Genomic DNA, 22,955 nt, shown 5'->3' on the forward strand with positions numbered 1-22,955 from the left:
CTTGGGTCCATTTTGGGACCATTTTGGTCCATCTTGGGTTCATTTTGGGACCATTTTGGTCCATCTTGGGTCCATTTTGGGGCCATTTTGATTCATCTTGGGTGCAGCCCTGGCTGGGCTCTTGTGCTGCCCAAGGTGCATCCATGGAGGAGATGCTTTGAATAAATCCCTGCTTTATTCTGTAACTCTGTCCAGCTTCTGCTCTAGGTCAGCCTTCACAAGACATCAACCCTTCCTGTAAAACCCTTTTCCCTGATATCCAGCCTGTATTTTCCCTCACTGTAAGAGCCAGAATGAGGGATGTGGGAGTCCAGGGGCTCTCCAAAACGCAGTTTATTGTATCCAAAATGCAGTTTATTCCATCCAAGAGGTCACAGCAGCCCAGGGTCGGGGTGACAGAGCTGTGCCCACAGCTGTCAGCTCCAGCTGCAGGCAGCCCTGCAGACCCTTTGGTTTTGGTTACAATGCATTATAGACTTTTCTTTGGGTTACATTGCACTCCATACTTTTCTTTGCTGAGCATCTCAATACAGTAGAACCAATCCATACCTTAACTTTTACCTATAGCCCATCATAACTGCTGTAATTCCCATATTCATGTTACTGTTCTCCAATCACTAACAGTCAGTACATTACAGTTTAAGTTAGAAGTTGTTTTTCAGTTTTCTTGCAGTGGAAAATTCTGAGACCTTTTTTCTGCTTGCAGCATTTGCTGCCTTGTTTGCCTGTGCTCTCTTTGTGCTTGGTAAAAACATCTTCTTGTTTGGGGTGGGTTTATCCTTTGCTCTAAGCCATAAAAACCCCTTCTAACTCACACACCCTTTGCCTCCTTGGTTATCCAGCAAGGCTGGCTCAGCAATTCTTTTCTTCTATATCAAAACTTGCTTTAATTTCTATTCCTTCATCAGACTCTACATTTAAAACTCTTTCTGCCAAGCATCTGTGAGATGTTCCTGTCAAACTCTCACCCTTCCCAACATCTCACCTTGAGTTTCTGGGCCTCTCCCCGCACCTTGAGGAGCTCGGTGATGGAGTCCACGAAGCCCTGGTAGTGGAAGTTGCACATCTTCTCGATCTCGCGGTCGTGGTTGCGGATCCGCGCCTCCAACTTCTCCATGAAGCGCCCGTGCTCCTCCCCATCGTACACAGACCTGCAGGGACAGCCAGGTCAGCACCCCCAGATCAGCACCCCAGATCAGCATTCCCTCAGATCAGCACCCCAGATCAGCATTCCCTCAGATCAGCACCCCAGATCAGCACCCCAGATCAGCACTCCCAGATCAGCACCCACGGATCAGCACCCCCGGATCAGCACCTTCAACACAGCACTCCCAAATCAGCACCCCCAGATCAGCATTCCCCCAGATCAGCACCCCAGATCAGCATTCCCCCAGATCAGCACCCCAGATCAGCACCCCAGATCAGCACCCCAGATCAGCACCCCAGATCAGCACCCCCGGATCAGCACCCCCAGATCAGCACCCCCAGATCAGCACCCACGGATCAGCACCCACGGATCAGCATTCCCCCAGATCAGCACCCCCAGATCAGCACCCCAGATCAGCACCCCCAGATCAGCACCTCCAGATCAGCACCCCAGATCAGCACCCCAGATCAGCACCCCCAGATCAGCATTGCCCCAGATCAGCACCCCCAGATCAGCACCCCAGATCAGCACCCCCAGATCAGCATTGCCCCAGATCAGCACCCCCAGATCAGCATTCCCCCAGATCAGCACCCACGGATCAGCACCCCCGGATCAGCACCCCCAGATCAGCACCCCAGATCAGCACCCCAGATCAGCATTCCCCCAGATCAGCACCCCCAGATCAGCACCCCAGATCAGCACCCCCAGATCAGCACCCCCAGATCAGCACCTTCAACACAGCACCCCCAGATCAGCACCCCCAGCTCTGCTGCCAGGATCCACCAGCAACATCCAGAACCTGACCCTAAAAACACCCTCTGGACATCCCAGCTCAGCATTCCCACTTCTGCTGCCAGGATCCACCAGGAACATCCAAAACCCAACCCAGGGGACCAAAAACATCCCCTGAAGACACCAAATCAGCACCCCCAGCCCAGCACCCTCAGCTCTGCTGCCAGGAACATCCAAAACTTCACCCCAGAAATGTCCTCTGGACATCCCAGATCAGCACCCCCACATCAGCACCCCCATCTCTGCTGCCAGGAACACCCAAAATCTGACCCCCAGAAATGTCCTCTGGCCACACCAAATCAGCACCCCCAGCTCTGCTGCCAGGATCCACCAGGAACATCCAAAACTTCACCCCAGAAATGTCCTCTGGACATCCCAGCTCAGCACCCCCAGCTCTGCCTGCCAGGATTTACCAGGAATATCCAAAATCTGACCCCAAAAACACCCTCCCGGGACAAAGGGACAGATTGCAAACCAGACAGCAAATTGGGTTTTAAAATGTTTCTATTTCAAGTCTTCTTTTCCTTTTTCACCATGTTGTGTTCCCTGATAAACCAGAACAGCCCCAACCAGGCCTGAAATGTTTCTAGTCCACCTTTTTTCTCCTTTTTCCACCCATTTTGGTGTCCCCTGAGAGACAAAAACACCCCAGCAGGACCTGAAATGTTTCTATTCCACCCCTTTTTCCCTTTTCCCACCATTTTGTGTTCCCTGAGAGACCAGAACAGGCCAGGAGCACCTGAAACAAAGGTTTCTTTTTGAGCTGAGCCACCTCTGATCCCCCTGCCCAGAAATCCCCCCTGGAGAATCCTCTGGATGTTCTTTGGGCTCTGAGGCTGAAAGGGACAATGGAAAACTCCAGGATCCCCACAGCTGCCCAAATCCCCTGCCCCTCATATCCCAAACTTTGCCAGCCCAGTTTTGATAAAACACAACAGAGCTGGAGACTGGTGGGGCCACCTCAGCCCAAGAGATCCAAATCCAACCCATGGGACATCTTTTAGTGTTAAATCATGGAATTCCAGCATGGTTTGGATTGAAAGGATCTTAAATCCCACCCCATCCATGGGCAGGGACACCTCCCACTGTCCCAGGGGGATCCAACCTGGCCTTGGACATTCCAGGGATCCAGGGGCAGCCCCAGCCAATCTGGGAATTCCAGCCCAGCCAGGAATTCCTTCCCAAAATCCCATCCATCCCTGCCCTCCTTCAGCTTAAAATTAAATATAAGGATGGAAGTTCAACCCAAATTTCTGTCCCTCAAATGTTTCCCTGGGAAGCAGAGGGATCAAGTCCCTCTCTGGGAATTCCAGGGTTGTTTTCCTGGAATTTCCTGGGTTTTTACAGCAAATACAGATATTTTTAATGCACTGTGGCAATCCCAGCCTTGGCCCTGCCTTTGGTTTCTAAACCTGAGTTCCCTCCCAATCCAAGAGTTAAGCTCAGAGTGAGGTTTATGGATTTGAGCTTGGGTCAGATATTAGGGCCAAATTAGGGATAGAGCAGATTCCAGGCAGCCTTTGGAGAAAAAAGATGGGAATGACAGAGAGAAAAGATGGGAATGAGAGAAAAAAGATGGGAATGAGAGAAAAGATGGGAATGACCACAGAGAAAAGATGGGAATGACCGGAGAGAAAAGATGGGAATGACAGAAAAGATGGGAATGAGAGAAAAAAGATGGGAATGACAGAAAAGATGGGAATGACAGAAAAGATGGGAATGAGAGAAAAGATGGGAATGACAGAGAAAAGATGGGAATGACAGAAAGAAAAGATGGGAATGAGAGAAAAGATGGGAATGACAGAGAGAAAAGATGGGAATGACCAGAGAGAAAAGATGGGAATGAGAGAAAAAAGATGGGAATGACCACAGAGAAAAGATGGGAATGACAGAGAGAAAAGATGGGAATGACCACAGAGAAAAGATGGGAATGAGAGAAAAGATGGGAATGACAGAAAAGATGGGAATGACAGAGAAAAGATGGGAATGACAGAAAGAAAAGATGGGAATGACAGAGAGAAAAGATGGGAATGACCAGAGAGAAAAGATGGGAATGAGAGAGAGAAAAGATGGGAATGACAGAGAGAAAAGATGGGAATGACAGAGAGGAAAGATGGGAACACAGAAAAGATGGGAATGACAGAAAGAAAAGATGGGAATGACAGAGAGAAAAGATGGGAATGACCAGAAAGAAAAGATGGGAATGACAGAAAAGATGGGAATGACCAGAGAAAGATGGGAATGACAGAGAGAAAAGATGGAATTGATAGAGAGAAAAGATGGGAATGACAGAGAGAAAAGATGGGAATGAGAGAAAAGATGGGAATGAGAGAAAAGATGGGAGTGACAGAGAAAAGATGGGAATGGCCACAGAGAAAAGATGGGAATGAGAAAAAAGATGGGAATGACAGAGAAAGATGGGAATGGCCACAGAGAAAAGATGGGAATGAGAAAAAAGATGGGAATGACAGAGAAAGATGGGAATGACAGAAAGAAAAGATGGGAATGAGAGAGAGAAAAGATGGGAATGACAGAAAAGATGGGAATGAGAGAAAAGATGGGAATGACAGAAAAGATGGGAATGACAGAGAGAAAAGATGGGAATGACAGAGAGAAAAGACAGCAATGACAGAGCTGACCAAGCTGTGACAATAAAATATTAAAAAATCATGAAGCAGTGAGGAGCAACATTGCAGAAGGAACCAGAAGCCCAGGACTGCAGGTGGACACAGGAAATCCTTTTTCCTGCACTGGGATCTGTGCTCTCCCTCTGGAGAATCCCATCCCTACAACCCACACAGGCCCCCAAGAAACAGGGAAAAATCCCAAGGCAGAGCTAAAAGCTGGAGAAAATCGATTTCATTACTGTTCTTTCAGGCCATTTCAGTTCTGCAGGATCAGTAAAAGATTCTCAGCGGCAAAACAAAAATTCCAGAATTGTAAAAATAAAACCTCCATAAATTCAGTGTGACAGAACCCAGACACCCGGAGCGGGTGATGGGGAGGGCACTGCCTTCTCCTCTTGGTCCAAAGGTGCAAAAAAGAGAGAAAAGCTCCTCAGATCCCAGGAGGGGCAGCACTGGAGTGATGCTGCTGCATTTTCACTAAAGTTTGGTGGAGTTTTGGCTGCTGAAATCTGAAATTTGGAGCCCGAGTGCCATCTAGTGCTGCACGGCCTCTTAGCAGGGTACGGCGACTCTAAAGGATTCTCAGCTCAAAAAGGAGAATTGCAATAAAAAACCAGAGGTGGGGAAGTTGTGTTTGCACTCAGAGATGAACCGAAACAATAAAACCCCACAGCAGTAATGAAGTGTTTGTGCTCAAAGGCAAATTTGGGATTTACATCTGAAAATGAGGGAAAAAACAGCTCAAAATGACTTAAAATGTCCAGGACAAATTCCCTTTGGAGGTGGCAAAGCCAAGAAATAAATATCTGATGACTAAACTCCTTTGGTTACTAGAAAATTCTATTATTTTATTCCTTTTTAGCCAAACTTGAGTGTGGAAAAAATAAAGTTTGGTGTCAGATAGGAAGGAAACACCAGCACACGATGGGAAGCTCTTCCCTCCTGAGCTCTCCTGATCCCCCAGAATTCCTTTTCCAGGAAAACCCAGCCCTTCTGAGCACTCCTGACACTCCAGGATCTTTTTCCAGGAAAATCCAGCCCTGGCTCTTTCCTCCTGAGCTCTCCTGCTCCTCCGGAATTCCTTTTCCAGGAAAATTCAGCCCTCCTGACGCTCCAGGATCATTTTTCCAGGAAAATCCAATCTTAAACCTTCCCTTCTGACCTCTCCTCACCCTCCAGGATCATTTTCCCAAGGAAAATCCAGTCCTGGCTCTTCCATTCTGAGCTCTCCTGCTCCTCCAGGATCATTTTCCAGGGAAATCCCAGCCCTGGCTCTTCCCTCCTGAGATCTCCTGACCCTCCAGGATCCCTTTTCCAGAAAACTCCAGTCTTGAACCTTCCCTCCTGAGCTCTCCTGCTCCTCCGGAATTCCTTTTCCAGGAAAATCCAGCCCTCCTGTTTCTCCAGAATTCCTTTCCCAGGAAAATCCAGCCCTGGACCTTTCCCTCCTGAGCTCTCCTGTTCCTCCAGGCTCATTTTCCCAAGGAAAATCCAATCTTAAACCTTCCCTTCTGAGCTCTCCTCACCCTCAAGAATCATTTTCCCAAGGAAAATCCAATCCTGGACCTTTCCCTCCTGAGCTCTCCTGACCCTCCAGGATCCCTTTTCCAGAAAACTCCAGGCTTGAACCTTCCCTTCTGAGCTCTCCTGCTCCTCCTGGAAAAGGATCCCTTTTCCAGGAAAATCCAATCTTAAACCTTCCCTTCTGAGCTCTCCTCACCCTCAAGGATCCTTTTCCAGGAAAATCCAGCCCTGGCTCTTCCCTCCTGTGAGCTCTCCTGTTTCTCCAGAATTCCTTTTCCAGGAAAATCCAGCCCTGGACCTTTCCCTCCTGAGATCTCCTCACCCTCCAGGATCATTTTTCCAAGGAAAATCCAGTCCTGGCTCTTCCATTCTGAGCTCTCCTGCTCCTCCAGGATCATTTTTCCAGGGAAATCCCAGCCCTGGCTCTTCCCTTCTGAGCTCTCCTGCTCCTCCGGAATTCCTTTTCCAGGAAAATCCAGCCCTGGAACTTTCCCTCCTGAGCTCTCCTGTTCCTCCAGGCTCATTTTCCCAAGGAAAATCCAATCTTAAACCTTCCCTTCTGAGCTCTCCTCACCCTCAAGAATCATTTTCCCAAGGAAAATCCAGTCCTGGACCTTTCCCTCCTGAGCTCTCCTGACGCTCCAGGATCCCTTTTCCAGAAAACTCCAGGCTTGAACCTTCCCTTCTGAGCTCTCCTGCTCCTCCAGGGTCATTTTTCCAGGGAAATCCCAGTCCTGGATCTTCCCTCCTGAGCTCTCCTGCTTCTCCAGGATCATTTTTCCAGGAAATTCCAATCTTAAACCTTCCCTTCTGAGCTCTCCTCACCCTCAAGAATCATTTTTCCAGGAAAATCCAATCCTGGCTCTTCCCTCCTGTGAGCTCTCCTGACCCTCCAGAATTCCTTTTCCAGGAAAATCCTGGACCTTTCCCTCCTGAGCTCTCCTCACCCTCCAGGATCCTTTTCCAGGAAAATCCAGCCCTTCTGAGCTCTCCTGACCCTCCAGGATCTTTTTCCAGGAAAATCCAGCCCTGGAACTTTCCCTTCTGAGCTCTCCTGCTCCTCCAGGATCATTTTTCCAAAACCAGGAGGGAACAAGAGCCAGGCCAGCCCCAAATCCAGGCACCCCAAAGGTGCAGGATGGACATTCCAGAATTTTGGGACGGTTCTGCCTCCTCCCACAGGAGAGCTCAGAGATCCCCTGGTGCCCCTCAACTCAAAATAATCAACATTAATTACTCAGCTTGGTGGTGCAAAGAACAAACCTCGCCCCAAAACACCCCAAAACCACCCCAAAACCACCCCAAAACCAGCCCAAAATCCCAAACTCCACCATCACCTTCCTCCACACTGCCTCCCACCCTTCTAAATTCCTCAGTTTTGGAAAATCCTCCTGGGGACCCCAAATCCTGGCCACAGGAGCAGTGTCAGATCCACTCCCTGGGCACCCCTGGCAAATACTGATTATTTAAACAGGGGGTTTTTCTTCCATATTTACAATTTTTGGTGCCTCTCTCAAACACAGTTGTGTTATGAACACACCAAGTTTAGAAATAATGATTATTTAACCTGTTGGGTTTGGGGTTTTTTTCTATATTTACAATTTTTGGTGCCTCTCTCAAATACAAAAGTTTTATGATCATACCAAGTTTGGCAAATACTCATTATTTAACCTTTGGGGTTTGAGGTTTTTTTCTATATTTACAATTTTTGGTGCCTCTCTCAAATACAAAAGTTTTATGAACACACCAAGTTTGGAAATAATCATTTTTTAACCTTTGAATTTTGGGGTTTTTCCCCCATATTTACAATTTTTGGTGCCTCTCTCAAATACAAAAGTTTTATGAACATACCAAGTTTTGCAAATAATGATTTTTTAACCTTTGAGTTTTGAGGGTTTTTTTCTATATTTACAATTTTTGGTGCCTCTCTCAAACACAGTTGTGTTATGAACACACCAAGTTTGGCAAATAATGATTATTTAACCTGTTGGTTTGGGGTTTTTTTCTATATTTACAATTTTTGGTGCCTCTCTCAAATACAAAAGTTTTATGATCATACCAAGTTTGGCAAATATTCATTATTTAACCTTTGGGGTTTGAGGGTTTTTTCTATATTTACAATTTTTGGTGCCTCTCTCAAATACAGGAGTTTTATGAACACACCAAGTTTGGAAATAATCATTTTTTAACCTTTGAATTTTGGGGGTTTTCCCCCATATTTACAATTTTTGGTGCCTCTCTCAAATACAAAAGTTTTATGAACACACCAAGTTTGGCAAATATTGATTATTTAACCTTTGGGTTTTGGGGTTTTTTTCTATATTTACAATTTTTGGTGCCTCTCTCAAATACAAAAGTTTTATGAACGCACCAAGTTTGGCAAATATTGATTATTTAACCTTTGAATTTTGGGGTTTTTTCCCCCATATTTACAATTTTTGGTGCCGCTCTCAAATACAAAAGTTTTATGAACACACCAAGTTTGGAAATAATCATTATTTAACCTTTGGGTTTTGGGGTTTTTTCCCCCATATTTACAGTTTTTGGTGCCTCTCTCAGACACAGGTGTTTTATGAACACACCAAGTTTGAGAGATTTCCTCTTTTCCCATCCCTCAATCCCACAGAAAGGTTTATCCACACCTGGTTAATTAATCCAGGCTAACACAATTTAGAACAGCACAGGAATTTCAGAAAGAAATCAAATACATTAAAAAAAAAGTTGAAAAATAAAAGCAGAGCCCTTCTTATTCTGGCCTAAATTATTATTAAGAAATCTGTAGGAAATAAATTTGCAGAAAATTTTTAAAACTTGACAGAAGGTTTACACAGCATGAATTTATATACAAATTTTGAGGTAAGAAACGTTGACTTAGAAATGATATAGAATAAGATAGATATTATTAAGAGAGAAATTAAATAAAAATAAGTTTTAAAAGACGAGTTTATATAAAAGATTAAATATTTTAGGGAAATAATTATAAAAGATAGATTGTAGTAAGATTTATGAGGATTTTAGATTATTATTAGATTTTAGATAATTTAGATTATTAATTTTTATGTATTTATGGTACAGTACAATAAAAGTTGATAAGTTAAAAATGCCCATAAGGTAATTAAGAAATAATCAGCTTCTGATTGTGATAACATAAATTATAACATCTGTATTGCCTCAGCCTTCATATGAGACTAAAACTAAAATCAAATGTTTAAAACACCTCTCAGTTACCCCATTCCCAATTCAAACAAGAGTTTAATCCCACAGAAAACAAGAATTAAGCTCGGTTTAGGCTCCTCCTGCTGGTTTTAAGAACAGGCTGGGACAGAGCTCCAGAAACCCCTCCTGGAGGCTTTTTTAACCTTCCCTCTTTGCCGTAAGGAAGTGCTGGTGAGCAAAGCTGCCCCACAGGACGGCTTCTGGTGGAAAGGGCTGAGCCAGAGGGGCACAGCCAGAACCCAGGGCAGGCTGGAACCCTCCCTGCAGCGCCAGACCATGGAAAAGGCTTTGAAATTCCTGGGATTGGGCTGTTGGATTTCACCATTCCAGCATCCCTTCAAAATCCACTTCCGGTTTGGTTTGGTTCTTGGTTGTTGGTTTTTTTTTTGTTTTGTTTTGTTGGTTTTTTGGTTTGTTTATTTTTTCTCTGAAAGGTCAAAACTGGAAAAAAAAGCCACAAATGGATGGGGAGCTGCCATGTGCAGCCAGGAGTTCCTGCAAAGTGCCAGACAAAGATCTGGCAGTGCCAGGGGTCAGGAAGCCATGGAATGTCCACAGGGATCAGGGATCAAACCCTTGGCACCCCAAAATCCACCCTGTGCCAGGGTCAGAAAGCCATGGAATATCCACAGGGATCAGGGATTAAACCCCTGGCATTGCCAGATACCCCAAAATCTGTGCCATGGAATGATCTGAGATCCACAGGGATCATCCAGCCCACCCCTGGCACCCCAAAATCCCAAAATCTGTGCCATGGAATGATCTGAGATCCACAGGGATCATCCAGCCCATCCCTGGCACCCCAAAATCCACCCTGTGCCAGGGGCCAGAAAGCCATGGAATATCCTGAGACACACAGGGATCATCCAGCCCCAGCCCCTGGCATTGCAGACATCCCAAATCCAGCCTGTGCCAGGGTCGGAAAGCCATGGAATATCCACAGGGATCAGGGATTAAACCCTTGGCATTGACAGATACCCCAAAATCTGTGCCATGGAATAACCTGAGATCCACAGGGATCATCCAGCCCACCCCTGGCACCCGAAAATCCACCCTGTGCCAGGGGCCAGAAAGCCATGGAATATCCTGAGACACACAGGGATCATCCAGCCCAGCCCTGGCATTGCAGACATCCCAAATCCACCCTGTGCCAGGGGCCAGAAAGCCATGGAATATCTACAGGGATCAGGGATTAAACCCTTGGCACCCCAAAATCCATCCTGTGCCAGGGGTCAGGAACCCATGGAATATCCACAGGGATCAGGGATCACACCCCTGGCATTGCCAGACACCCCACAATCCACCCCTGCCACAGGTCAGAAAGTCATGAAATATCCTGAGATCCACAGGGATCATCCAGCCCAGCCCCTGGCATTGCCAAATCCAAAATCCACCCTGTGCCATGGAATATCCTGAGACACACAGGGATCATCCAGCCCAGCCCCTGGCATTGCCAAATCCAAAATCCAGCCTGTGCCATGGAATATCCTGAGACACACAGGGATCATCCAGCCCAGCCCCTGGCATTGCCAAATCCAAAATCCACCCTGTGCCATGGAATATCCTGAGACACACAGGGATCATCCAGCCCAGCCCCTGGCATTGCCAAATCCAAAATCTATCCTGTGCCAGGGGTCAGCAAGCCATGGAATATCCACAGGGATCAGGGATTAAACCCCTGGCATTGACAGATACCCCAAAATCTGTGCCATGGAATGATCTGAGATCCACAGGGATCATCCATCCCATCCCTGGCACCCCAAAATCCACCCTGTGCCAGGGGCCAGAAAGCCATGGAATATCCTGAGATCCACAGGGATCATCCAGCCCAGCCTCAGACCCTGCACAGACCCTCTGAACAATCCCACCCTGTGTCAGGGGTCAGGAACCCATGGAATATCCACAGGGATCAGGGATCACACCCCTGGCATTGCCAGACACCCCACAATCCACCCCTGCCAGGGGTCAGAAAGCCATGAAATATCCTGAGATCCACAGGGATCATCCAGCCCAGCCCCTGGCATTGCAGACATCCCAAAATCCATCCTGTGCCAGGGTCAGAAAGCCATGGAATATCTACAGGGATCAGGGATTAAACCCCTGGCCCTGCACAGACACCCCAAAATCCCACCTTGTGCCAAGGTCAGAAAGCCATGGAATAACCCAAGATCCACAGGGATCATCCATCCAAGCCTTGGCATTGCCAAATCCAAAATCCATCCTGTGCCAAGGTCAGAAAGCCATGGAATATCTACAGGGATCAGGGATTAAACCCTTGGCACCCCAAAATCCACCGTGTGCCAGGGTCAGAAAGCCATGGAATAACCCAAGATCCACAGGGATCATCCATCCAAGCCTTGGCATTGCCAAATCCAAAATCCATCCTGTGCCAGGGTCAGAAAGCCATGGAATAACCCAAGATCCACAGGGATCATCCATCCACCCCTGGCCCTGCCCAGACTCCCCACAATCCCACCTGGCCATCCCTGGCAGTGCTGTCCCAACGCTCCTGGAGCTCTGGCAGCCTTGGGAACATTCTCACTCCCTGGGCAGCGCCCAGCACCCTCTGCATGAGGAACCTTTCCCTAAAATCCAACCTAAAGCCACCCTGGAGCAGCTCCCTGGGCCTGTCCCTGTCCCAGAGAAGGGAGCTCTGACCCCAGCAGTGTCCACTCCCCAATTTCCTCAATTCCCATCCATGTCCCCATGGATCCTCTGGTGCTCCTGCCCTTTTCCAGGGGAGGGATGGGAGGTGAACATCTCCCATCATCTCCCATCATCTCCCATCTCCCATCATCTCCCATCATCTCCCATCATCTCCCATCATCTCCCATCATCTCCCATCTCCCATCATCTCCCATCATCTCCCATCTCCCATCATCTCCCATCTCCCGTCATCTCCCATCTCCCATCATCTCCCATCATCTCCCATCATCTCCCATCATCTCCCATCATCTCCCATCATCTCCCATCATCTCCCATCTCCCATCATCTCCCATCATCTCCCATCTCCCATCATCTCCCATCTCCCGTCATCTCCCATCTCCCATCATCTCCCATCATCTCCCATCATCTCCCATCATCTCCCATCATCTCCCATCATCTCCCATCATCTCCCATCTCCCATCATCTCCCATCATCTCCCATCTCCCATCATCTCCCATCTCCCGTCATCTCCCATCTCCCATCATCTCCCATCATCTCCCATCATCTCCCATCTCCCATCATCTCCCATCATCTCCCATCATCTCCCATCATCTCCCATCTCCCATCTCACCCTCATCCTGCCCCACCACACCCTGAGCCCTCCCCAGGGTCCTCGGCCACTTCTCCACCCACAGCAGCAAAACTGGGGGAGATTTGGGGGGTACAGCCCAAAAAAACCCGCAGAGACACCGAGCTCAGCTGGAAACCTCCTCCAGACAGGAGGGACAGTCCCAGAGTGGTTTGGGTGGGAAGGGACCTAAATTTGGGATTTACATCTGAAAATGAGGGAAAAAAACCAGCTTAAAATGACTTAAAATGTCCAGGACAAATTCCCTTTGGAGGTGGCAAAGCCAAGAAATAAATATCTGATGACTAAACCCCTTTGGTTACTAGAAAATTCTATTATTTTATTCCTTTTTAGCCAAACTTGAGTGCGGAAAAAATAAAGTTTGGTGTCAGACAGGAAGGAAACACCAGCACACGATGGGAAGCTCTTCCCTCCTGAGCTCTCCTGATCCCCCAGAATTCCTTTTCCAGGAAAATCCAGCCCTCCTGAGCTCTCCTGACCCTCCAGGATCTTTTTCCAGGAAAATCCAGCCCTGGCTCTTCCCTCCTGAGCTCTCCTGCTCCTCCAGGATCATTTTTCCAAAACCAGGAGGGAATAAATCCCCTAGGAGGTTGCAAAGCTAAGAAATAAATATCTGATGATTAAACCCCTTTGGTTATTAGAAAATTCTATTATTTTATTCCTTTTTAGCCAAACTTTCGTGCAGAAAAAATCAAGTTTGGTGTGGCCCCCCTGGCATGGCAGGGACACCTCCAGGTGCTCCAAGCCTCAATTCCCCATCCCGGGGATGTCCAGGACCAGCCTGGACAGGGCTTGGAGCACCTGGGACGGTGGGGATGGCACTGGAAGGGCTCAGAGATCCCAAAAACCCCTCCTGACCCCATCCCAGAGCCTCGGGCAGGGCTGAGCCAGGCCCATCCCAGCAAGGAACTGAAATAAATTCAGCTGGAAGCGCAGAGGGGGGAAATCTGCAGGGATGGAATGAAAGAGCTCCGGGACAATGCTGGGGACAGAGCAACACGAGCGGCTTTTGGTCCCAATTAACAGAGGAACAAATTCCTCAGCCTGCTGCAGACTTCAATTCTCTTTTATTTCCCCCTTTTTTAAACCCTCTGTAGTGGTTTGAGTCCCTCAGAAACATTTTCTTCTCATTAAGCGACATAAAAGCATTAGCAGTTTGTTTAATCTCAGTCTAACTTTTGTCATAAACAAATTTAACTACTGAGCACGGCAGAAAAACAACAGTGACTCCAGGAGTGGTGCAACAGCCCTGGAAAAAAGGGCAAAAGAGGTTTAAAATTCATGCCTGCCTAGGATGGGACTGGCAGCAGCTTAAACCTCATGATTCCGAGGTTTAGCCAATCAGGACAGCAGCAAAAATCCAAAAAAAAATCTCCAAAGATTTCCCATTTAGGTGCTGGGGAAAGCGAGGGGAAAATTCAATTTTTGTTTTCCTTCTGCCAATCCATCAAGAATTGATTTAAGGCCAGAATTGAAGCCCAAAATTTAAACCCAAAATCTAAGACCAAATCAAAACTGAAGCTCAAAACTTAAGCTCAAAACTTAAATCCCAAATTTAAGCCCAGAATAGAATTAAGGACCAGAATGGAAGCCCAAAATCAAGCCCAAAACTTAAACCCCAAATTTAAACCCTAAAATTTAAACCCCAAATTTAAACCCTAAAATTTAAACCCCAAATTTAAACCCAGAATTTAATTAAAGCCCAGAACTGAAGCCCAAAATCAAGCCCAAAAATTAAACACCAAATTGAAACCCCAGAATTTAAACCCCAAATTTAAGCCCAGAACTAAACCCCAAAATTTAAACTCAAAATTAAAACCTCAAATTTAAAAGCCCAGAATTTAATTAAAGAAATTAAAAGCCCAGAATTAAAGCCCAGAATTTACTTAAAGCCAGAGCTGAAGCCCAAAATCAAGCCCAAAATTTAAACCCCAAATTTAAACCCTAAAATTTAAACCCCAAATTTAAGCCCAGAATTTAATTAAAGCCCAGAACTGAAGCCCAAAATCAAGCCCAAAACTTAAACCCCAAATTTAAACCCCAAAATTTAAACCCCAAATCTAAGCCCAAAACTTAAACCCCAAATTGAAACCCCAAAATTTAAACCCCAAATCTAAGCCCAGAACTGAATTAAACCCCAGAACTAATGCTCAAAATTTAAATCCCAAATTTAAGTCCAGACTTGAATTAAGGCCCAGAACTGAAGCCCAAACTTTAAACCCCAAAATCAAGCCCAAAATTTAAGCTCAGAATTTAAACACAAAATTTCAAGACAAAATCGAAGCCCACTCTGCCGTGTCCTGTCACCGACACAGGTCCACACTTACACCAAAAATACAGAAAAATTGATTTTTTGTCCTTTCTGGCAGATAGAAAATGCTCAATCCTAACACTAAAATCATTCCCTGGTGGATTTGTCCCCCTCCTCCTCCTGCACAGACATTCCCCTCCCCATCCAATTCCCAGTTTCCAACAGAAATTGTTCCAGTCTGGAAAATCCCACAGAGCACCAGGGACAGCCCAGTATTGCCAGGGGCAAAGCAAAGCAGGAGAGCAGCACTGAAGTTGATTTGAACAATAATTAAGTTGATTTTTGCCAACAATTTTGCCAATAATTATTATTTTTAATAATAATTAAGATGATGATGATGATGATATTATTATTATTATTATTATTATTATCATCCTGGTTTTCCAGCTGGTAACACCTCGGTCCCAGCTAGGACCGAGGAATAGCAGGAATTCCCAATTTATTCCTGGGAATATTTGGGATCAGGAATTCCGGGATTTGGGAATTTTAGGATGGGGAATTCTAGGATTTGGGAATTTTGGGAATATCGGGGATGGGGATTTCTGGGAATATTTGACCAAATTCCATCATTTATTCAGTGGCATCTGACACAGCAAATCCCGGAATTCCCGAATCCCAAAACTCTGGAATTTCCCATCCCAAATATTCCCAAAATTCTCAAACCCTGGAATTCCTGAATCCCAAAACTCCAGAATTTCCCATCCCAAATATTCCCAAAATTCTCAAATCCCGGAATTCCTGAATCCCAAAATTCTGGAATTTCCCATCCCAAATATTCCCAAAATTCTCAAATCGGAATTCCTGAATCCCAAAACTCCAGAATTTCCCATCCCAAATATTCCCAAAATTCTCAAACCCTGGAATTCCTGAATCCCAAAACTCCGGAATTTCCCATCCCAAATATTCCCAAAATTCTCAAATCCCAGAATTCCAGAATTTCAAAAATTCCAGAATTTCCCATCCCAAATATTCCCAAAACTTGGAATTCCCGAATCCCAAAACTCCGGAATTTCCCATCCCAAATATTCCCAAAATTCTCAAAACTCGGAATTCCCGAATCCCAAAACTCCGGAATTTCCCATCCCAAATATTCCCAAAATTCTCAAATCCCAGAATTCCAGAATTTCAAAAATTCCAGAATTTCCCATCCCAAATATTCCCAAAACTTGGAATTCCCGAATCCCAAAACTCTGGAATTTCCCATCCCAAATATTCCCAAAATTCTCAAAACTCGGAATTCCCGAATCCCAAAACTCCGGAATTTCCCATCCCAAATATTCCCAAAATTCTCAAACGCTGGAATTCCTGAATCCCAAAACTCCGGAATTTCCCATCCCAAATATTCCCAAAACTCGGAATTCCCGAATCCCAAAACTCTGGAATTTCCCATCCCAAATATTCCCAAAATTCTCAAAACTCGGAATTCCTGAATCCCAAAACTCCGGAATTTCCCATCCCAAATATTCCCAAAATTCTCAAAACTCGGAATTCCTGAATCCCAAAACTCTGGAATTTCCCATCCCAAATATTCCCAAAATTCTCAAATCCCAGAATTCCCGAATCCCAAAACTCCGGAATTTCCCATCCCAAATATTCCAAAAATTCTCCAAAACTCGGAATTCCTGAATCCCAAAATTCTGGAATTTCCCATCCCAAATATTCCCAAAATTCTCAAATCGGAATTCCTGAATCCCAAAACTCCAGAATTTCCCATCCCAAATATTCCCAAAATTCTCAAATCCCAGAATTCCAGAATTTCAAAAATTCCAGAATTTCCCATCCCAAATATTCCCAAAACTTGGAATTCCCGAATCCCAAAACTCTGGAATTTCCCATCCCAAATATTCCCAAAATTCTCAAACACTGGAATTCCCGAATCCCAAAACTCCGGAATTTCCCATCCCAAATATTCCAAAAATTCTCAAACGCTGGAATTCCTGAATCCCAAAACTCCGGAATTTCCCATCCCAAATATTCCCAAAATTCTCCAATCCCGGAATTCCCGAATCCCAGAATTCCTCCATTTTTCCACAGCTCCAGGAGGACGGCAGCGCAGAGAATTCCCACAAAGCACATCCGAGTGCTCCTCCCAACAAAAGCAGCCCAGAGCCCCAGCAGGAGCTTTCAGGAGCCCAGGAGACTCCTCAGGCCCTGGCAGGGGCTCAGAGACCCTGGCACGGAGTCAAAATCCAATTCCATGGATTGTAGCCCATGGAAACAATTCCCAACTTTGTGTGAGGAGCCACCAGCACAAGGGTTTGAATGGAATGATGGTGAATTTGTCACAGGGTGAAAAAGAAGAATTTTGGGGTTTTTAGAATGGGGGTTCAGGGGGCAAGATGGAGGAATCTGGGCCTGTCCTGTCCTTCTTGTCCTCCATCATCTGCTGTGCTGGTGGCACTTTTGGATTTAGGGTACAGACAGACTGTCTGACATAGGGGATAGGCACTGGAAAATTATTGTAAATAAAGTGCACGTAGTTCTTAATATAAAAAAATAACACTGGCCTGAGGGTGTGGAAAAAGTAGAATTTTGGAAAAGTAGAATTTTGGGGATTTAGAATGGGGGTTCAAGATGCAAGATGGAGGAATCTGGGCCTGTCCTGCCCTTCTTGTCCTGCACCTTCTGCTGGGATGGGGGCACTCCTGGATTGGTTTAGGGTACAGACAGACTGTCTGACATAGGGGATAGGCACTGGGAAGTTATTGTAAATAAAGTATTTTAGTATAAAAAGCTAACACTGCCCTGAGGGTGTCAGTGTGCCATGAACCAACCTGCCAGGCAGACCTCAGCAGGACAGACAGACAGACAATGTTATAGATAGCAGCAAATAAACAACCTTGAGAACCAGAGCCAAGGAAATCCTGACTTCTTCAGTCTTGGGACTGGGAAAAAGAGACTTTCCAACACCTCGGGGTCACCTCCACACCACAGAGACTGCCAAGAAGCTTCCCCATGGATTGGGGCTGGGCCTGGCTTCCCTCAGCAATTTGGGGAGGAAATTGGGAAATTTGGTGCCAGCAGCTCTTGGGGAAGGTGGTGGTGCCACCAAAGCTGAGGAGACACAAGGATTGGGAAGCAGGAGCCAAAGGAAAACTGGGAGGGATTGCAGAGGGCAAGGAGGATGAAGGTCAGCACAGGTCCAGGGAAATGGAGCAGGAACCCAAAGGGATCAGGAGGGGAAGGAAAGACCCCAAAGCCCCCCCCAGGCACAGCTCTCCCCATGTGCTGATCCATGAAAAACCACAGGAACTGGGTTTGGGTTTGAAGGGGAAAGGCTGGGGAGAACATGGGGAGCACAAAGCCTTGGGAAAAGTCCTCTGCTATAAAGACACGGAATGAGCAAGGCTGGAAAAGCCCTCAGAGATCCTCCAGCTCACCCCATAACCCCGCACCACCATGCTGACAACAAACCCCGTCCCAAGAGCCACATTCAGGCCCTTTTGTCACCTCCAGGGAGGCAATTCCAGCCTCAATCCCTGAGCCCCTCCAGGTGGAGACTCCCAGAGCTCCTCTGGACCCTCTCCAGCAGCTCCACTCTGCAGCTGCTGGCCCTGGAGCTGAAGGAATCCTCATCCCATAAATGTCCCAGCCCTCCCCAGCTCTGCACACAGATTATTTTACCACAGAACAATTTTAATGTCGATTCTCGCTGTGTTATTGCCCAATAAAAGCTCCTTCTGTTGTCTTATGCATTGTCTCCACGAGTGCATTTGGATTTTTTGGAGCATTCTTGGCTCGGGGCCTCGCCCCCTCCTCTCTCTGCTGGGAAGAAATGTTGTCACAACATCCAGCAGAGGCACAACAAATCCTGGGGACGTGCCTGACATTAAACACCCCTCAAAAATCCCATCCTGAGGGACAGCAGCTGATGGAGCACTTCCAGCAGTGACACAGTCTCAGGCTGCCTGTCTGTTCTCTGCCCCCAGATGTGCAGGGTGTCTCTGCTCCGGCCCCTGTGGCTGCAGAACGAGTCTGGATCTTCACTTTTCGCTCTTGAGGTTGTTTATTAATTCTGATCTATAAAATTTTCTTTCTGCCCAGCCCAGATCTGCTCAGCAGGGCAGCCACAGGCACTGTGACCGCCCCCGGGGCGGTGCTGTCCTTTTATACTACAAACTACATAGAACATATTGACACTGAATTCCAATACCCATCACCTGTGTTAGACAGTGCACTTCTACTCTAAACCAATCCCAAAGTGCCAGCACCACTGCAGAAAATGGAGAACAAGAACAAGAAAGAAGAAGGACGAGACACGCCCTGATTCCTCCATCTTGTCCCCATAACCCCCATACCAAAAATCCTAAAATCTACATTTTCACCCTGTGAATACTTTATTATTACACCATTCAAACCTGTGTGGCTTTCACATCCCCATACCAAGCTGGCAATTCATTGGAAGGATCAAAATCAAATCCCCAGGTGCTCTGGGCTGTGTGCCAGGGTCTCTGAGCCCCCCGACAGAGACACCCGGAGGGATGAGCTGAGTTCCCACAGGACAGCACCAGCAACACCCAGGGATCTGTTTGTGCAGGGATCTGCTCACCCAGGGATTTATTCATCCAGGGATTTGCTCACCCAGGGATCAGCTCATCCAGGGACCTGCCCACCCAGAGATTTGCTCACCCAGGGATTTGCTCACTCAGGGATTTGCTCACTCAGGGATTTGCTCACCCAGAGATTTGCTCACTCAGGGATTTGCTCACTCAGGGATTTGCTCACTCAGGGATTTGCTCACCCAGCCATTTTTTCACCCAGGGATGTCCTCACACAGGGATTTGTTCACCCAGGGATCTGCCCACTCAGGGATCTGTCTGTCAGGGATTTGTTCACCCAGGGATCTCTCTGTCCAGGGATTTGTTCACCCAGGGATCCGCTCACTCAGGGATTAGCTCACCCAGGGATGTGCTCACCCAAGGAATTGCTCACCCAAGGAATTGCTCACCCAGGGATCTGCTCACCCAGGGATCTGCTCACTCAGGGATGTGCCCACCCAGGGATCTGTTCACTCAAGGATTTGCCCACTCAGGGATTTGTTCATCCAGGGAATCGCTCACCCAGGCATTTGCTCACCCAGGCATTTGCTCACACAATCATTTGCTCGCCCAGGGATGTGCAGAGGAAGGCAGCAGCCTCCCTGCCTGGCACCACACCCCTGCCCCAGCAGCTCCCCCTCCTTCCCTGGGGATGGAGGTCAGCCCAAGGTCCCCCTCGGGGCAGGAGTTGGCTGGGATGGCCCCATCCAGCTCCTGGCTGCCAATGCATTGTGCTGGGAAGCTCCTGCTTCCTGCAGCACATGGATCCATCCACAGCACTCAGCTGTGCCAGGGGAAACTCCTCCCTGCCAGCCCCAGCAGTGCCTGCCCAGCCCTCACAGCCTCTGCCAGGAGGGTTGGGATTGGAGGGGACCCTAAAGACCAGCCCAGTTCCCATGGAGCACCTTCCAGAGCTTCATCCAGCCTGGGCTGAGAGCAGAGGAGAGCAAGGTTCCTGGTAACCCTTGGGAGACCCTGCATCCCTTCTTGGTAACCCTTGAGAGACCCTGCATCCCTTCCTGGTAAACCTTGGGAGACCCTGGATCCCTTCCTAGTAAACCTTGGGAGATCCTGGATCCCTTCCTGGTAAACCTTGGGAGACCCTGGATCCCTTCCTGGTAACCCTTGGGAGATCCTGGATCCCTTCTTAGTAAACCTTGGGAGATCCTCAATCCCTTCCTGATAAACCTTGGGAGATCCTCAATCCCTTCCTGGTAAACCTTGGGAGATCCTCAATCCCTTCCTGGTAAACCTTGGGAGATCCTCAATCCCTTCCCAATAAACCTTGGGAGATCCTCAATCCCTTCCTGCTAACCCTTGGGAGATCCTGGATCCCTTCCCGATAAACCTTGGGAGATCAGATCCTCAATCCCTTCCTGGCAAACCTTGGGAGTTCCTCAATCCCTTCCCAATAAACCTTGGGAGATCCTGTATCCTTTCCTGGTAAACCTTGGGAGATCCTCAATCCCTTCCTGGTAAACCTTGGGAGCTCCTCAATCCCTTCCCGATAAACCTTGGGAGCTCCTCAATCCCTTCCCCGTAAACCTTGGGAGATCCTCAATCCCTTCCTGGTAAACCTTGGGAGACCCTGGATCCCTTCCTGGTAAACCTTGGGAGATCCTTAATCACTTTCTGGTAAACCTTGGGAGCTCCTCAATCCCTTCCCCGTAAACCTTGGGCTCTCCACCAGCTCATTTCTCCAGGCTGATGCTCCCCCACATCCCCAGGAGCTGCACAGTCAAAATTTGGGATGCACAGGACATGGGGATGATGAATTTCCAATTAAACTTCCCAAAAGCTTCATCATGGGAGTGTTTTATCAGCCTCAGAGAGGAAAGCTGGACTCAAAGGCAACGGATTTGGGATTTGTGAGGACCAGAGGAGGCCAGGACTCACATCCCCATGGGAATGTTTGTGTCTGCTAAAGAGAAGAACAGAAATGGGCTTAAATTGCCCAGGAGAACTAGGCTAAACACTGGATGGAGTTTCCCGACTGTGAGAGGGGCTGAAATCCAGAAGGGATCACCAGGGAATGTTCTGGAATCCCTTTAAACTGATCATCCCAAGGAAAAAGTCAGAAGGACCTCGAGGAGGAGCAGTCTTGGTGCATTTGCTGTTCCAGAGACCAAGCACCTCCCCAGGCAGGGACAGGACTCTGGAGGTCCCCAAAATCCCATTTTCCACAGTCTCAACTCCAGAAGAGCTCTTTGGAAACCCCCTGATCCTCACCAGATCCACCAGGAGCTGAAAGAACAGAGGGTTCTGACTCCAGGAATCAAAACCTGCCAGGCTTTCCAAGGATTTCTGAGGGCCCAACTCAACTTTGACTGATGGCACCACACAAATCCCAACTTCCCTCCCTGGCACAAGGGCAGGGATAAAAACCATGGAATGGTTGGGGTTGGAAGGGGTCTGGAGGATCATCTCATTCCACAGGCAGGGACATCTCCCACTGTCCCAATGTCCAAGCTGGCCTTGGACATTCCCAGGGATCCTGGGGCAGCCCCAGCTGCTCAGGGCACCCTGTGCTGGATAAATATTCCAAAGTCCCCTGAAGAGCTCAGGGATGACCATAAAACACTTTTTCAGTGGGAAAACAGAGCTGCCATAAAGCCACAGCCACCTCTGGGATGGGATCCAGCTCCTCCTTGCCAGACAAGAGTCCCGAGGAAATGAGGGATAATTGCCCTAATTAACAATAAAATGGAACAACCCAGAATGTCCCTATTAAATAAAGAAGGAATTTCTGATGCTCCAAGCCATGAGGAAGAGCTTGGACAAATCCACCTTCCAAAAGAGCCAGGAATGGAGGGAACAACCCCAACCCAGGGAAAGCAGAGGACACAGGGACGATGGGGAGAGGTGGCCACGAGCTGAGCTTCCCAGTGGGGAGGACAATGGGAACAATTCCCAGGAACAAAAGCTGGAAGGACACTTGATTTGAGCCATGTGTGGGACAGGAATGCTCCCAGACCCGGGTGAGAGAAACCCCAGCCCATCCAAGCTGGGGAACATTAAGGCAGGGATGAATCATCTTCCCAAAGCCTGGAAACAACAGCCAGACCCCAAAGGGACCCCTGGAAACAACACTCAGACCACAAAAGGACCCCTGGAAACAATTGGGAGCCCTGTAAACAACACTCCAACCACAAAAGGACCCCTGGAAACAACAAACCCCAAAAGGACCCCTGGAAACAATTGGGATCCCTGTAACCAACACTCCAACCACAAAAGGAACCCTGTAAACAATTGGGACCCCTGTAACCCCAGAAGGACCCCTGTAAACAATTGGGACCCCTGTAACCAACACTCCAACCCCAAAAGGAACTCTGGAAACAACAAATCCCAAAAGGACCCCTGGAAACAATTGAGACCCCTGTAAACAACACTCAAACCCCAAAAGGATTCCTGTAAACAACACTCAAACCCCACAAGGACCCCTGTAAACAAGCTCAAACCCCAAAAGAAGTCCTGTAAACAAGGCTCAAACCCCAAAAGAAGCCCT

At 47.5% G+C, this 22,955-nt stretch overlaps 1 protein-coding gene across 2 annotated transcripts in view; it reads right to left on the minus strand.

Annotated features, from left to right (window-relative positions):
• Positions 1 to 22,955, minus strand: part of EXOC6B (exocyst complex component 6B) — a 311,133-nt gene that overhangs the window by 249,357 nt on the left and 38,821 nt on the right. For both annotated transcript variants that reach the window (XM_066548851.1, XM_066548850.1), the window contains exon 2: positions 986 to 1,151. In XM_066548851.1, the coding sequence (XP_066404948.1) occupies positions 986 to 1,151 (166 nt within the window). The remainder of the gene's footprint in view (positions 1 to 985; positions 1,152 to 22,955) is intronic.

This window comes from Molothrus aeneus, chromosome 4 (assembly GCF_037042795.1).
Source record: "Molothrus aeneus isolate 106 chromosome 4, BPBGC_Maene_1.0, whole genome shotgun sequence".
NCBI lineage: Eukaryota > Metazoa > Chordata > Aves > Passeriformes > Icteridae > Molothrus > Molothrus aeneus.